Source organism: Poecile atricapillus, chromosome 6 (assembly GCF_030490865.1).
Source record: "Poecile atricapillus isolate bPoeAtr1 chromosome 6, bPoeAtr1.hap1, whole genome shotgun sequence".
In the NCBI taxonomy this organism is placed as follows: Eukaryota; Metazoa; Chordata; class Aves; order Passeriformes; family Paridae; genus Poecile; species Poecile atricapillus.
The window spans coordinates 4032501-4045657 of record NC_081254.1 but is presented as its reverse complement, the minus strand read 5'-3'; the positions used below and the strand labels follow the sequence as shown (position 1 = coordinate 4045657).

Sequence of the window (13157 nt, the reverse complement as noted above, 5' to 3'; positions counted from 1 at the left end):
TCTGCTGAGGAGGAGGCTCAGTCTGGAGGAAAGGAGGCTCAGGGGTACCTCGTGGCTCTCTACAACTCGCTGACAAGAGTCTGGGGTCGGTCTCTTCTCCCAAGTAACATGTGCTGGGAGAAGAGGAAGTGGCTGCAAGTTGCACCAAGGAAAGCTTAGATTGGATGTTAAATTCTTTCCCTGAAAGGAGTGCCAGGCATTGGAACAGGCTGCCAAGGGACACAGGGGAGTCACCCTCTTTGGAAGTATTCAAATGTGGTGTTTTTAGGGACATGGTTTAGTGGTGCACTTGGCAATGTTAGCTTGACAGCTGGACTTGATGTTTGGAGGCCTTTTCCTACCTTAATGGTTCCGTGATTCCTGCCTTGCTGAAACCTCCTCAGACAGCACTGGTATTTTTTTATTTTGTTATGAGCACATTTTAAAACAAGCAGTGGCAGGAGCTGGCATCAGGGTTAATAGAACAATGACATTTCTGTTGACTTTGCTTTGATCCTACAGAAGGAAGAACACAAAGAAGATGTGTATTCAGTAAAACTGTGTCAGATTGAATTCACTGCTTTTGCCCGTTCTTGCTATTAATGCTGAGCTTGCCTGTCTGTCTCTAAAACAGAGGGAATCTCTTTGCTTATTCTTAATTACATTTTTTTTAAATTTTAAAATCAATAAAAGCTCACTTGTAGGACTTAAACCATTATTGTCCCTTTTGTTTCTTTTAAATGTAGGTTACAACATTAGTGAACTGTCCACAGAATCCTTCTAGTAAGAAAAAGGGCCGTTCCAAAAGAGCTCGTGTCTTGCTTGCTTCTGTGGAAGAAGCCACTTGGAATCTGTTGGACAAGGGAGAAAAAATTGCCAAGGAAGCAGTTGTGTTTAAAGAGGAACTTCACGCGGCTCTCGCTGATGTGCGGAAAGAGAGTAAGTAAATTCAGGAACTGGTTTAACCATGCCTGGTGTCAAAGCAAAGCTGGGATATCTGTGGGAAATGTGATGTGCAGATGTCTGAACTCGGAGTTGTCTAATTGTGTATTCTGGGATATCACCTATAAGGAGGTAAAGTGCGCAAGCTGGGCCCCGTTGGGAAAAAAATACGTGTATCAGTGTAAGTTTTGCGGTTTGGAATGTGGTTTTGTTTTTCCTTTCATGAGGACAGGATGCCTCTTGATCATTTTAGTGGCTGTTAAACACTAAACATGATTAAACACATGAGCATTAAACACGACTGAAAGTTAATGCATATCTTAACTTCTTGAAAAGAACTGTTGACCTGAATCTCGGATTAAGGCCTTTTTGTTAAAAATTTAAAACCTAAAATCTTCCCACTTTTGTGCTTTAGTGAGGATTTCATTTGGGAAGGTATAATAAGAGCCCAGTGTGGAGGTATGTTTTGAGAGTAGGAGGAAGATGGATCCTTTAACCTACCACAAGTCATCCCCTCCCAATAGAGCATCTCCTCTGAGGTGACTGGTGTCATATTCTGTGTCCTCCTGACTTAATCTCTCCACTTTGAACCTGATTCCCAGAACTGGACTAGCTTTTGTGATCTGCAGAGAATGTTGTAGCCATTTTCTTTCTGGCTCTTTGTTGTTTTCTTGAGTTTTACTTTTCCCCATGGAAACTGGGAATATTTGGGTGAGCACTAAGGCCGTGAGTCACATGACCAACATCCTAAATGTGTTCCTGCAGAAATTACAAGTTAAAGTTCATATGTGTTTTAATTATATCATCCTGTCCTTACTAAAGATGGCACTTAATCAGGTTTTTCTTTGAATTTAAATTTATTTTATTTAGTCATCTTGCACATGCAGCTGGGGTGGTTTCTGAGTCTCTGCTGTTGTTCAGGGCAGTGATTACTTGCTTTTGGCTTCCTCTGAATCCAGAGATGGCTGTGGTTTAGAGTTTGATCTATGCATATGGTGTCTGAGATACCTTCAGGTCCTTTGTGATTAAAAGCATTATGACCAGCAAGTATCACTGTTATCTGTCACACTGAGCAGCTGAGGCTCTTGCAAAATCATTCATTTTGGAGTACTCTTAAAATCTTAGCCCATCCATTACAGGCTGATAACACAAGGTAAGAATAAAATATATAGTTTTATATTGATTTTTATACATAGAGAAATTGAAAATGTGAAATATTTTTATATTACTTATAGATTCTCAGCCAAGACCAGGGGTAACTACAAAAATAAATAATACATAAAGTAGATTATATATCCCTCATACATTTTAAAAGAAAGTTAAGTCCATGTTATCACCTATCATTATGCAATGATGAAGTGAGTGCTTGCAGCCCATCTCTCTTCAAGGATTTGCCAAACTGCACAGGTTAGTTTTAAGAAATTGTTGAAACAATTGTAAAAAAGGTAGCATTTTCTTAATTTTTCAGATATTTTTAACCTTTGAAGCTGTGTGCTATTTTTAATTTGTGGTGTGCCACATCATATGTAACTTTATTGCCTGTTATTCAGGCCACATCCTGCTGCTGTTCAATGTCTCATGTTATTTACTTCAAGCTCTTTGAAGGGATGTGGGTCATCAGCCCAGTTTGCAAGAGGCCACCTGCCACGCATGGCACAGCGTAGAGTGTTTAATTTTCTGTGGGACTGGCACTGTGGTGACTTTTATTAAGACAATCTTTAATTAATTAGGAAGTTTTTTGCATGGCTACAGCCTGTATTTCCTGGATAATGGAATTTTGAAGAAATGCTTTAGATAATTTAGCTCACATCAGCCTAACTCAGATTTGCACACTGAGATCTGGAAAGAATAAATCCTGTCTCACCTCCTCTTGCGTTTCACCTCATGTCACATGCTGAACTTGTTCAGCTGGGGCTGCAACATGAGCATTAAACACTTATTCCTTTGGAACATCAATTGCCAGTGTGAAAACACTTCTTTGTTACTTTTGGAGCTCATTGATTTGGGGCTCTTTTTAAAGGAGTGATAGAATTTTTTTGATCTGCTTCTGACAATTCATTTCATAATAATGCTTTGGAGAATAAAGGAGGAAATGAATGGAATAAAAATGAAGAGTGGGGGTAATGTTTGCTGTATTTAATTCACCTCTGTGTGATTCATGGTCTTCAGAAATCATGACATGAGTGTAGCTTCACTGACTACAGCTTGCTCTTGGCACTGTCAGTAGATGAGATTTTGGAGTCTCAAATTCAGTTGGATTCTATTAGTGACCTCTGAAAGAAAGTGTTGCTATAACGGATGACAGACATGTTACCTGGATAAATACGGTGTCTGCTTCCTTTGACAACTGCAAAGTTTTACCAAAGAGTTACAGGCTTGGAGCCAAACATTTAATAGAGGTTCTCTGTTTCATCTCAAGAAAGTGCTTTTTAAGGCCTACCCACATCTTGATAACATCTTTTTCTGGAGCTCTGCTAAGTGGGTCAGCAGGAAGGTGTGTGGGTGGTGGATTGTATGCATGTAACTGAAGAACTGCCACGATTTCCTGTTGATCTGATTTGGTGAAGCTTTGTTGGAGGCTACTTATGGCCACAGTTTTATTCTAAAATAGTGTAATAAACGTCAAAGTAAGTGTATTGAAAAACTCTCACTGAGAGGTTTCGTGTGCATGCAGCATTTCAAAGGATTGTCTTCTAATTCAGTGTTCTGTGGAATAGTTGACCCCTATGCAAAGGGTGTAAGGAGCACTGTTCAACCCTGAATGCTTCTGACACTAAATATCAACCTCAAATTCATGTCCTCATCCTGAGATGTAATCAATTTTAAGGGAAAACTGTGCTGCTGTTCATGTGGTGAAATGTTGTTGTAGAAATCTGAAGTCTAGCATTATCCTTTGGATGATGAGTTTTTACATTTATGTTAAGGTGTGATGGCTTACAGCTCTCAAAGCAGTTGCACGGGCATAACTGAAATGTTTGGTATTTACTGCCATGGCTGACTGACTATATATAGTCAGAAACACAACAGTTGTTGTCTGCCTTGTTTCTATCTATTGCAGTGTCAGGGTTTCTTGTGTTTAGCTGTTATCACGCTCATGTGTGTTCCCAGATAAGCCTGTCATCACACAGAGCAGTGAATTGAAAGCAAGTAACTTGCTGGAGTTACATTTTGAGCCTTAAGTTACTCTTGAAAAGGAAATTCTAACAAATACTTTGATGTTTCGAATGGCCATATTTAATATGTTTTGATATTAAACAGGGGAGGCAAGAGTTTGATGGCCTGGAAAACACTACCATTCACTGGCAAGAAGGGGAGAGCTTACTTAAAAGGGCATTTACTAAAGGAAGGGTATAGGGATCTTGTGTATTACGCTGTGATCTTACTTGTGTTTTTACTTGTCCCTCCCCTCATCTAAAAAAAGTAAACTTAACTTTCTCATCCCACATGAAGAGGTACATGTGTGTATTCTGCATCTAAGGGACTCTTGTTCTGGGAGGCAGAACTCAAACAGCTTAAAATAACCTGTGCTGTACACTCCTTTCATCAACCCAAGAGCAGGTCCCCTGCAGAACAGCTTTTGACATCAGCATCACTGGGTCAGGTGCCCCTGAGTGGGAAAGGCAGAATGAAAACGTGGGTGTAAGGCACGATGGGGATGTGTGGTGGCTCTGATTAACGCTTTGGAAGAACTGGGTGAGATGTGGAAATGGAACTTCCTGATATGCAGTGGTGAAATAGTTGCAGTGCAACAGAATCCAGTGGTATCTGAGTGGAATAAGAGCCTGTGTGGCAGGGGAGAAATGTCCTGTAACAGCTCCAGAAAGCTATTGTGAGAATCTGAGTTATCACGGTGTTGAATATTAGGAACATGCAGGAGGTATCGATCTGCTGTGCCCTGACACTGATAGTGTCACTTCAGCTGGCTGGCTGGAGCAGAATCCTTTTATTTGCTGTAGCAGATGGAGATGGTATTTGTTGTAACAGAAGAGGTGATTGTACTGGTCACTTGTATGGTTTAATCTCGTGTTTTTAGAAAGGGTAGATTGTTCTGTGCTGTGATGTGACCTTGACTCCCAACCTTCTCTGGTACTTATTCTGCTTAATGTGGTAGTTCATGCTGGCAGAATTTGAGGCTGTACCTGGCAGTGTAAATAAGAGCTAATAAGTGTTCTGTTAGTGGTGAGACCCCATGTGGAATACTGCTCAGCTCTGGGGCCCTCAGCAGAAGGAGGACGTGGACCTGTTGGAGCCAGTCCAGTGGAGGCCCCAAAGACAACGCACGGAGTTGAGCACCTCTCTTGTTAAGGCAGGCTGAGAGATCTGGGCTTGTTCAGCCCCTAGAGAAGGCTCTGGGAGACATTACCAGAGCTCCCAGGACCCATGGGGGACCTACAAGAGATCTGGAGAGGGACTTGGTATGAGTGGGAAAGGCTTTAAACTGACAGAGGGTGTTTTAGATCAGATACTAGGAAGAAATACTTCACTATGAAAGTGCTGAGGCACTGGCACAGGGTGCCCAGAGGAGCTGTGGCTGCCCCATCCCTGGAATTGTCCAGGTTGGATGGGGCTTGGAGCAACCTGGGCTAGTGCAAAGTGTCCCTGCCCAGGGCAGGAGGACTGGAACTAGATGATCTTTGATCCTTCCAACACAAAGCATTCTAGGATTCAGTATTATAAACCATTGTGGGTTTTTTCTTGCTAGTTTGTATTTCTGTTCTCTCGAGTTTGAGACTGAAATGTTGGAAATGCTTTCTACTTACTTTGGTATGTCTGTGTCCCCCTTAGTAAATGGGCTCCTATTGTCAACTATTTCTCTGGAACTGTAAGGCCATCAGCCTCTAATAGTGCAGTTCAGGAGTGGGTGACGGGACTTTCTTGGCAGCAGTACCTCCTTGTGGGAGGAGGACACAAGAATGGCATAAAGTTCACTGCATTCCATGTGCATTTCACACTGCTGCAGTTAAAATTACAAAATGAGAGCAGAGAGCCAGTTTTAAATACAAATAGAAGAGAGAAAAATGTGATGCTTGGATGGGATTTCTAAAGGAGAAAGAAAATCTGTTCAAAGAATTAAAAGAATAAAGCATAATTTCGCTGATCTTTGCTAAAGCAGTGCAGAGGATTTGGCTGCTGTCGGTGTGATGCTGAGCGCTGTCACCGAGGGGCGCTCGCTGCCCGCGGTTGGTGGCGGTGTCGCAGTCTCTGTACAGACACAGCCCGAGCTGGCGGCTGATTGCCAACAGCCTCACAGCTCACTTGTTTCTAAAGGAATTTTCATCTTGAGTTTTTTGGATGTTTTTTGGTGCTGGATGAAGTGTGTGAATCCTCTAACTTCTTAAAAAATTACTTATGGCTGAAGAGTGTTTTTACATTTCCCTGTGCCTGAGCAGATTTTTGTAGGCACGTGGAAGTAGCAGTCATTTGACACAGCAGTAGCTGTCAGTTGTTGATGAGCTGATGGTAGAGCAACATTTACTTTGGGAGTCATCTATCTGGGTGTGCTCAACAGTCTTGGAAATATCTGCCTGACAGTGATTGTGTAGTTATGATAGATCCTGGCTTCGGTTCTTTGAATTGCTTTTTGTTTGATTGTCTGAAATAATTGAAATCCTATGAATGCTGCTGTCTGTCTGAATTCCTACTTGTGCCACTAAATGGGCATTTTTTGTGATTCATGGTTTGTGACAAATGTAATTTTGGAAGAATATCCACTTCATGGGAATTAAAAATAGATTAAATTGCATCAGACTGTCATGCTGTCTACTGCAATTTAAGAAAGTTTTGATATCATATGTTGTTGGAGTTGTCATTTTCTGCTGTTTGTACTTGTAGCTCCTATCTGTCTATCCTGCATCTCATGGCTCTGCTTTAGGATTATGATTTTATGTGTTCATCTGGCCATCCCAGCTTTTGTCATGCTCATTTCTAAGAGCTGACCCTTCTGACCTGTGTTTGCTCGCAGAATTGTAGAATGTTGAGGGGTGTAAGGGACCTCTGGGGGTCATCTGCTCCAATGCTACAGGTCAGGGAGGGCTGGCAGTCTGCCCAGGACCGTGTCCAGTCAGGTTTTCAACATCTCCTGGGAAGGAGACTCCACAGCCTTCCTGGCTGGTCTGTGCCACTGCTGAGTCACTCTCGTGGTGAAAAAACATCTGCTGATGCTTACATGGAATTTCCTGTGTGTCAGTTTGTGCCTGTTGCTTCTCCCCCTCTTGCTGGGCACCACTGAGAGCAGGTGGGCTCCATCTCCTTTTCACCTCCCTTCAGGTATTTATGATGTTTGTCACTTGTCCACATTGTTGAATTTCATTTGCCAAACTTCACATTGGAGAGCGGTGTATTGTTGTCTGCTGGCAGTCACTGGCTCCATGGCACAGGTTTCACTTTGTCAGTCAGATGTCTGAGTGTACAAGGTTTTCAATCCATTAACTTATATTTGCAATGAGAAGAGCAATATTTGATTCTCTTCTGTGACCAGGAATTATTTAATAGCAAGGACACCAAAGTACATAGTAATATAGCAAGTAGTGACTAGGAAAGTTCAACAAAGGCCCTGGCTTTGTTGTGTACAGTTAAGAGTAATAGTGAAAAGGCCAAAGGAATTATTTCAGAATTAAATGATGCGGTAGAACAGAAAGGGAACATCATGGAAGATGTGGAACATTAACCTGCACGATCTGTAATAACTGACCTTCATTTCAAGGCATTAGGGCAACAAAGAGATACCAGATTTATTGGCAATACTGGTGACTTGCCAAATAACTGGTGGAACTTCAGTGACTTCATTTTTCCTGGGTGCTGCCATCCAGCCTAAGGAAATGTTTCTTCCTTTTGCAGGTCAGGCCTTGCAGGTGTCGGCAGAGGCGTTCACCAGCGATCCCTGCTCCCTGCCCAGGAGGCAGGCTGTTGTCCCAGCAGCTCGTGCCCTGCTGGCCGCTGTCACCAGGCTCCTCATCCTGGCCGACATGGTGGACGTGGCGTACCTGCTGCAGCACCTGAGTGCGGTGAGTAGGGCTGTGCTGGCCTCAGGCTCCTGTCAGCCGCACGTGTGGCTGCTCAAACTCTTCCTGCACTGGAGCCCTGCGGGTCTCACATGTGTAATACCTGGGGCAAGCCTAGCTTCTAGATGGGGTTTGTAAATGGACCAGGAAAACTCATCTACTTGCAGCTCAGCAGACTTCATCTACTTCTGGTTCCTTTTTTTCCACTAATACTTTCAGTATTTAATAAGGGACTGATAAAACCACAAATTTCTGTTGACTTCCTAATATTTCAGGGCAGAGGTGAATAATCAGTGCCACTTCTCATAATGCCTCATGGCACAGGAGAACACAGTGACTTAGAGGACCATGTGGAAGCAAGTTCAACTTGGTGAGGATGAGAGAATGAAAATTTGGCTCCAAATCAGAGTAGAAGAAGTGTTTCATAATAAAACAATGCTGTGTGGGTTTCAATGCTGGGCTTGAGAGATCTTCCACTGACAACTGCTAGAGATGCAGCACAGGCTAAATGAGCACTGACTTGTAGGAGCTTCTGTGTTGTTCTATATGTTTAAATTTGTCAGCTGTAATAGGAATGGCCTATGTCTTTTGTACTGTTTGTGAAAAATTTTCTTAAATTACGATATTTTCACAGTAATCTATTGCATTTTTAATGTTTGTTTTCATAATACTAGATGCTCTCTTTTGAGATGTATTGAGTATGGTTTACCTGAGAGAAGTAAAATTGGGTGTTTTATTTACTAGAGTTTCAGTATTTCTAAACAGCTGTCTAATTTACTTCATTTTTTCCATCTGAAAATGAAAACAAAAAATAACTGAAAATGATGAAAGAATGCAGAGTATCATTCAGGAAGAACCCCAGCACTGCAAAGAGTGCCATTAAATTGTCATCTTCTTCCATACTTCCTCTTAATAGGAGGGAGAACTGAATTTGTAAATGGACTCTTAGAATAAATTATTGTGGTATAACGCTCTCAGTAATGCCTGTGCAGAAAGACTCACCCTAGTTCTTAGAGGAGAGTGTTACATTTTGCATATTTATTTAGTCTCTGCTCTGGCTGTTGAACTTGACAACAGTGGTATTAGCTGTAATGGTGTCTTTTTATGTTGACATCTAATTAGGAAATCGACTTAATGTAATTTCAACATATGCTATTGAACATCCCTCAGTTTCTAACAACTTTTGGTCACAGCTAACTGAGCCAGATTTAAATGCAATTAAAAATTTTAATGAATTTCAACTTGGCTCTATCCTAAGTGTTTAACTGAAATCATTATACTTAAAAACTCCCTTAGGAATTCAATTTTTCTTCAACATGGACTTGCTCCCACAAGAAGATGTTGTATTCACACAGTGTCAAAGCAGACCTTGTCTTTGCTGTATCAGCTCTAATACTCTTGGGTTTTGCAAGTTTATATGCCTTGAAAATCAGCTCCTTAAAAGTCATTAGCTGTTTTTCCTTGCACTTGCTCTAAAACCTTAATATTTCTACCATATTATCTTCTTCTTCAGACACGGGTGTTACAGCTGTTATCATTTTAGAGATGGGAAATTTCATTGCTCTTTATTTCCATGTCTTTGAGCACTATCATTTTCATGGGGTAGAATGAAGACATTAGAAAGGACTAAGCCAAAATTAATTTGAAAAATAAAAAAACCCCGTAATAGTAGAATAAAAGACATAAAAGTTCTAATCAAGGACGTTTTCTTTATTTGGATGTATAAAAGGAAAGAAGTTGGTTCAGCATCATCAAAGAACTCTGTACAGTATTAGTGAGCTCTTGCTCAATATGGAAGCATTTAATGGGGAATTACCTTTTTAAGTATCTAATATTTTTCAAACCTATTTATCAAAGAGTGCTGGAAGTTTTTAGCCTTGGTCACTCACTAAAACTAGTTAATTCCAACACTGGTGTTTAAAACTATACCTTTTTCTACTGACAAAATACCCTCTGGATCATTAAACTTTAATTTCCTTGGTAACCTGGGAATAAAAATAGAAAGAAAACAAAGACAGTGTGACTGGCTGTCATGGAAAGCCTCATCTGCTGTTACCTGTCACAGCTGCCTGCTGATGTATATGTAGGAAAACAGGATGGACCTCAGCTGTCTCCTTCCAGTTTATGTAGTCTCTGACAACATTGTTTTCTGTGCATTTTGCTTAGGCTTGGGAGTGGTTTTGAATTCTGTGTAATAAAGTCTTCATATTAAACAGTGGGTAATGCTGAAAATACGGAGTATTTTTTGTCACAAAAACAATGAAATGTGACTCTTCAAAACTAGAAAAACGGGTGAGTTTGAAATGATTTGATAATCCTGGTGGGAATTTTAACCCAAATGTTCAAAAACCTAGCCTTGTGAACAGGAAATCAGCTTTTTTAGAAGTTTTGATAATCAAGTGGAGAGAATTTTGGCTGTTTAATGAATTCTATCAGATCTTCAGCAAGCAAAGAGTGAATAAATGTGTGTGTAAATAATGCATTCTAGATGCCAGTACAAGCTCTCAGTGTCTGATCACATTTTGGCACAGAACACTTCTGGCCACTTGTGGAATTCACCGTCCTGTAAGACTGTGAGGGTGCAGTGCAAACAAGGAAGATCTTTTTATTGAGTTCACTGGAAAAAATAAAGTACATCACACCAAAAAGAAAGGTTTTTCTTATTTAAACAACTTTTTTTTTTTTTTTTTTAAACAGGGAAGAGTTTAAATAAATATCTGTCTCTGATACTCTTCCATGCTTAAAGAGTTTGAAGTTTCTAAAGAAACAACTGAGTTGTGAAAAATGTAGTCAGACAAAGGGCTGTCTTGTGTATTGCACTCTCTGATTCAGAGCTGTGTTAGCATCTCATCTATTACGGTTAGTAATGCTCGATATTATTTAATTAAGTGAATTAACAGACTAATGGAATCGCTTAAATTTATTGATTGGAAGAGAACAGCAGGAAAGTAACAAGTTTGGAGAATTTCATTCAAAGAGCATTGGCAGTCTGTCTTTCTCTAATCGGTTTCAGACCATGCTGAGCCAACATGTTTTATCTGTCTTTTTCCCCTTCACGTCATGCTTGTAGATTTACTGTCTAAGTCTTCATATTTTTCATGAATGCCTCAGACAGCATGATCTTTACAAAATGCTTGCTTAGACTTATTTAAAACTGACAGGGAAAAAAAGAAGAGAATGGCTAGAGATAAGAAACAACTTGTGAAGTTGGGCCCTGTGAGTGTAGTGCTGTCTGTTCCTTCCTTTCCTGCAGAGTATTTATCAGCAATAAAAATGTTCTGAGCAGGAGCTTGGCAGGGTTACGTGGAATGAAAGAGGAAAGCCATCTTGGGCTGACCTGTGCTTCAGGTTTAAGGGCTTGGTTCAACTCCCAGAACCGTGCTTAATTGATCCAGATCCCTGGATCTGTGGAGCCTTCCTACCCTCCAGCAGATCACTTTGGCACATGGACTCGTGTGAGTCTTAGATGGTGCAGCCAGTCACTAAACATTTCATTTTGGATTGGAGAGGGAATTCCTTCTGCTCCCCATCCCTGTGTTCAACTTCAGGGGGTTGGGTACCTGGAAAACAACTGGTCTTGCTACTGAACACGGAGACAGAGAAGTACCTCAGACTTTTCTTTATTTGTTTGTCCCTGTGTTTCCCCCTGCATCCAATAAAGGATGGAGATTGTCCTTAGCCCTCCATTTGTTCCTAACGTATTTATAGAAACCTTGTTTTTTACAGCAGTAGCCAGATGAAATTCTAACTTCTTGCCACCTTCCTTTGTTGGGTGTGGGTCACTCCCATGGCAGGGGAACTTCTGGAGAATAAGGAGTGTTAAGAAGGTGACAGGAGCCTTTGAGAGAAGATTTGACTTCTCCTTTGGTTCATACTCCTATTTATTTTCTCATCAAACAGAGATTCCTGCTACCAGAGGTTTGTCTGTGGCACATGGGATGCAGTAGTTTGGAATCAGGGATACAGTGTTTATCATCACACTCTGCAAATTCTGTGGCACTCTGTGATGTGCAGTAAACACCAGAGGAAAAGCAGCTTCCAAAGAATAGATTTTAGCAGTTGGCTTTTGCATAGTGAGCATCCTTCTGAGCGCAGCAGGAATCTGGATCCGCTTCTGTGCTTGGTATAGGAGCCTCTTGACTGCTCCTTTGTAACTTGTAAAAATAAATAATTGTCAAGCTATGGGATAATAAATTCCAACTGGAATGTTAAGTTGTAAGAGCTTGGGGAGATGTGTAACCTAAAGGTGGCTTGTAGAAGAGCTTAATATAATGCTTGAAGTCATCAGAAGTAGAGCTGAGTGTGAGAAATCCGTATTGTGTCTGGTGATGAAGCTGGAAGGTGGGATGTTAGAAAAGCAGAGGCCTGTTTGAAAGGATTGCTTGGACTGGAGCCTGCATGCTCCAGTCAGTGACCAGGGCTGCACTGCAGTCGACTCTCTTTGAACCTGTCAGGGAAAGAACATTGCTGAAGGCTTCCCTTCGGAGTATCTGTTCTGTGTTTGGCCTCTGCAGCAGCACACACCTACCACTGAAGTGCTGTGCTTGTGAGACACTAATATGGAAGTGATGTTCTGAAATTTCCTTCTCTGGAGCGCTAATATGGCAAGGCGAATTGTAGGCTGGGAAAATAATCTTGGCAAATTATCTTCTCCTGGCACATTATTTATTGGTAGTATAGCAGCAACAAAGGTGGTGTAATGTAGAATGGCTTGTCTGTTCAACAGTTCAAGCATGCAGAGATCATTCTGATCTAGAGAAATTTATTTTATAGCTCATTTGTGCTTTGAGAGGCAGAAATGAGGAAATGCATGCAAAACAAAGAGTATCTGCTTTATCATCAGAGTGTATGTCTTCAGACTTTCTTAAAATGACAGCAAAATCATCTGGTATTTTCTGAATGGAAAAAGCTGTGAGCTGCTCTCCATAAACCTCTCCAAAGGAGGCACATTGCCCATTCCATTACAGCAAAATATGAAGAAGAGCAGCTTTTTTCTCATAAGCATGTGTGTTCAGTAATTGGAATTTAAGAGAGGTTTGTGAATGGTTTTTCCCAACCGTATCTCTGGGTAATTTAAATAGTACATTTAGTATAATTTAGTCTTTTAAAGAACCAGTACCTTATCAAAACAGGAAGGTATATTTTTTCAATGGACAGCTTCCTTATGTCAAAATGGAAGTTAAATTTGCTTCTTGTCCTTAACTCATATTAATCCATGTGAAAATAAAGAGAAAT

General features: G+C 40.8%; 1 protein-coding gene across 2 annotated transcripts in view; it reads left to right on the top strand.

Annotated features, from left to right (window-relative positions):
- CTNNA3 (catenin alpha 3) overlaps window positions 1-13157 on the top strand; it is a 397084-nt gene that overhangs the window by 12226 nt on the left and 371701 nt on the right. For both annotated transcript variants that reach the window (XM_058841820.1, XM_058841819.1), the window contains exons 3-4: window positions 726-918; window positions 7759-7925. In XM_058841820.1, the coding sequence (XP_058697803.1) occupies window positions 726-918; window positions 7759-7925 (360 nt within the window). The remainder of the gene's footprint in view (window positions 1-725; window positions 919-7758; window positions 7926-13157) is intronic.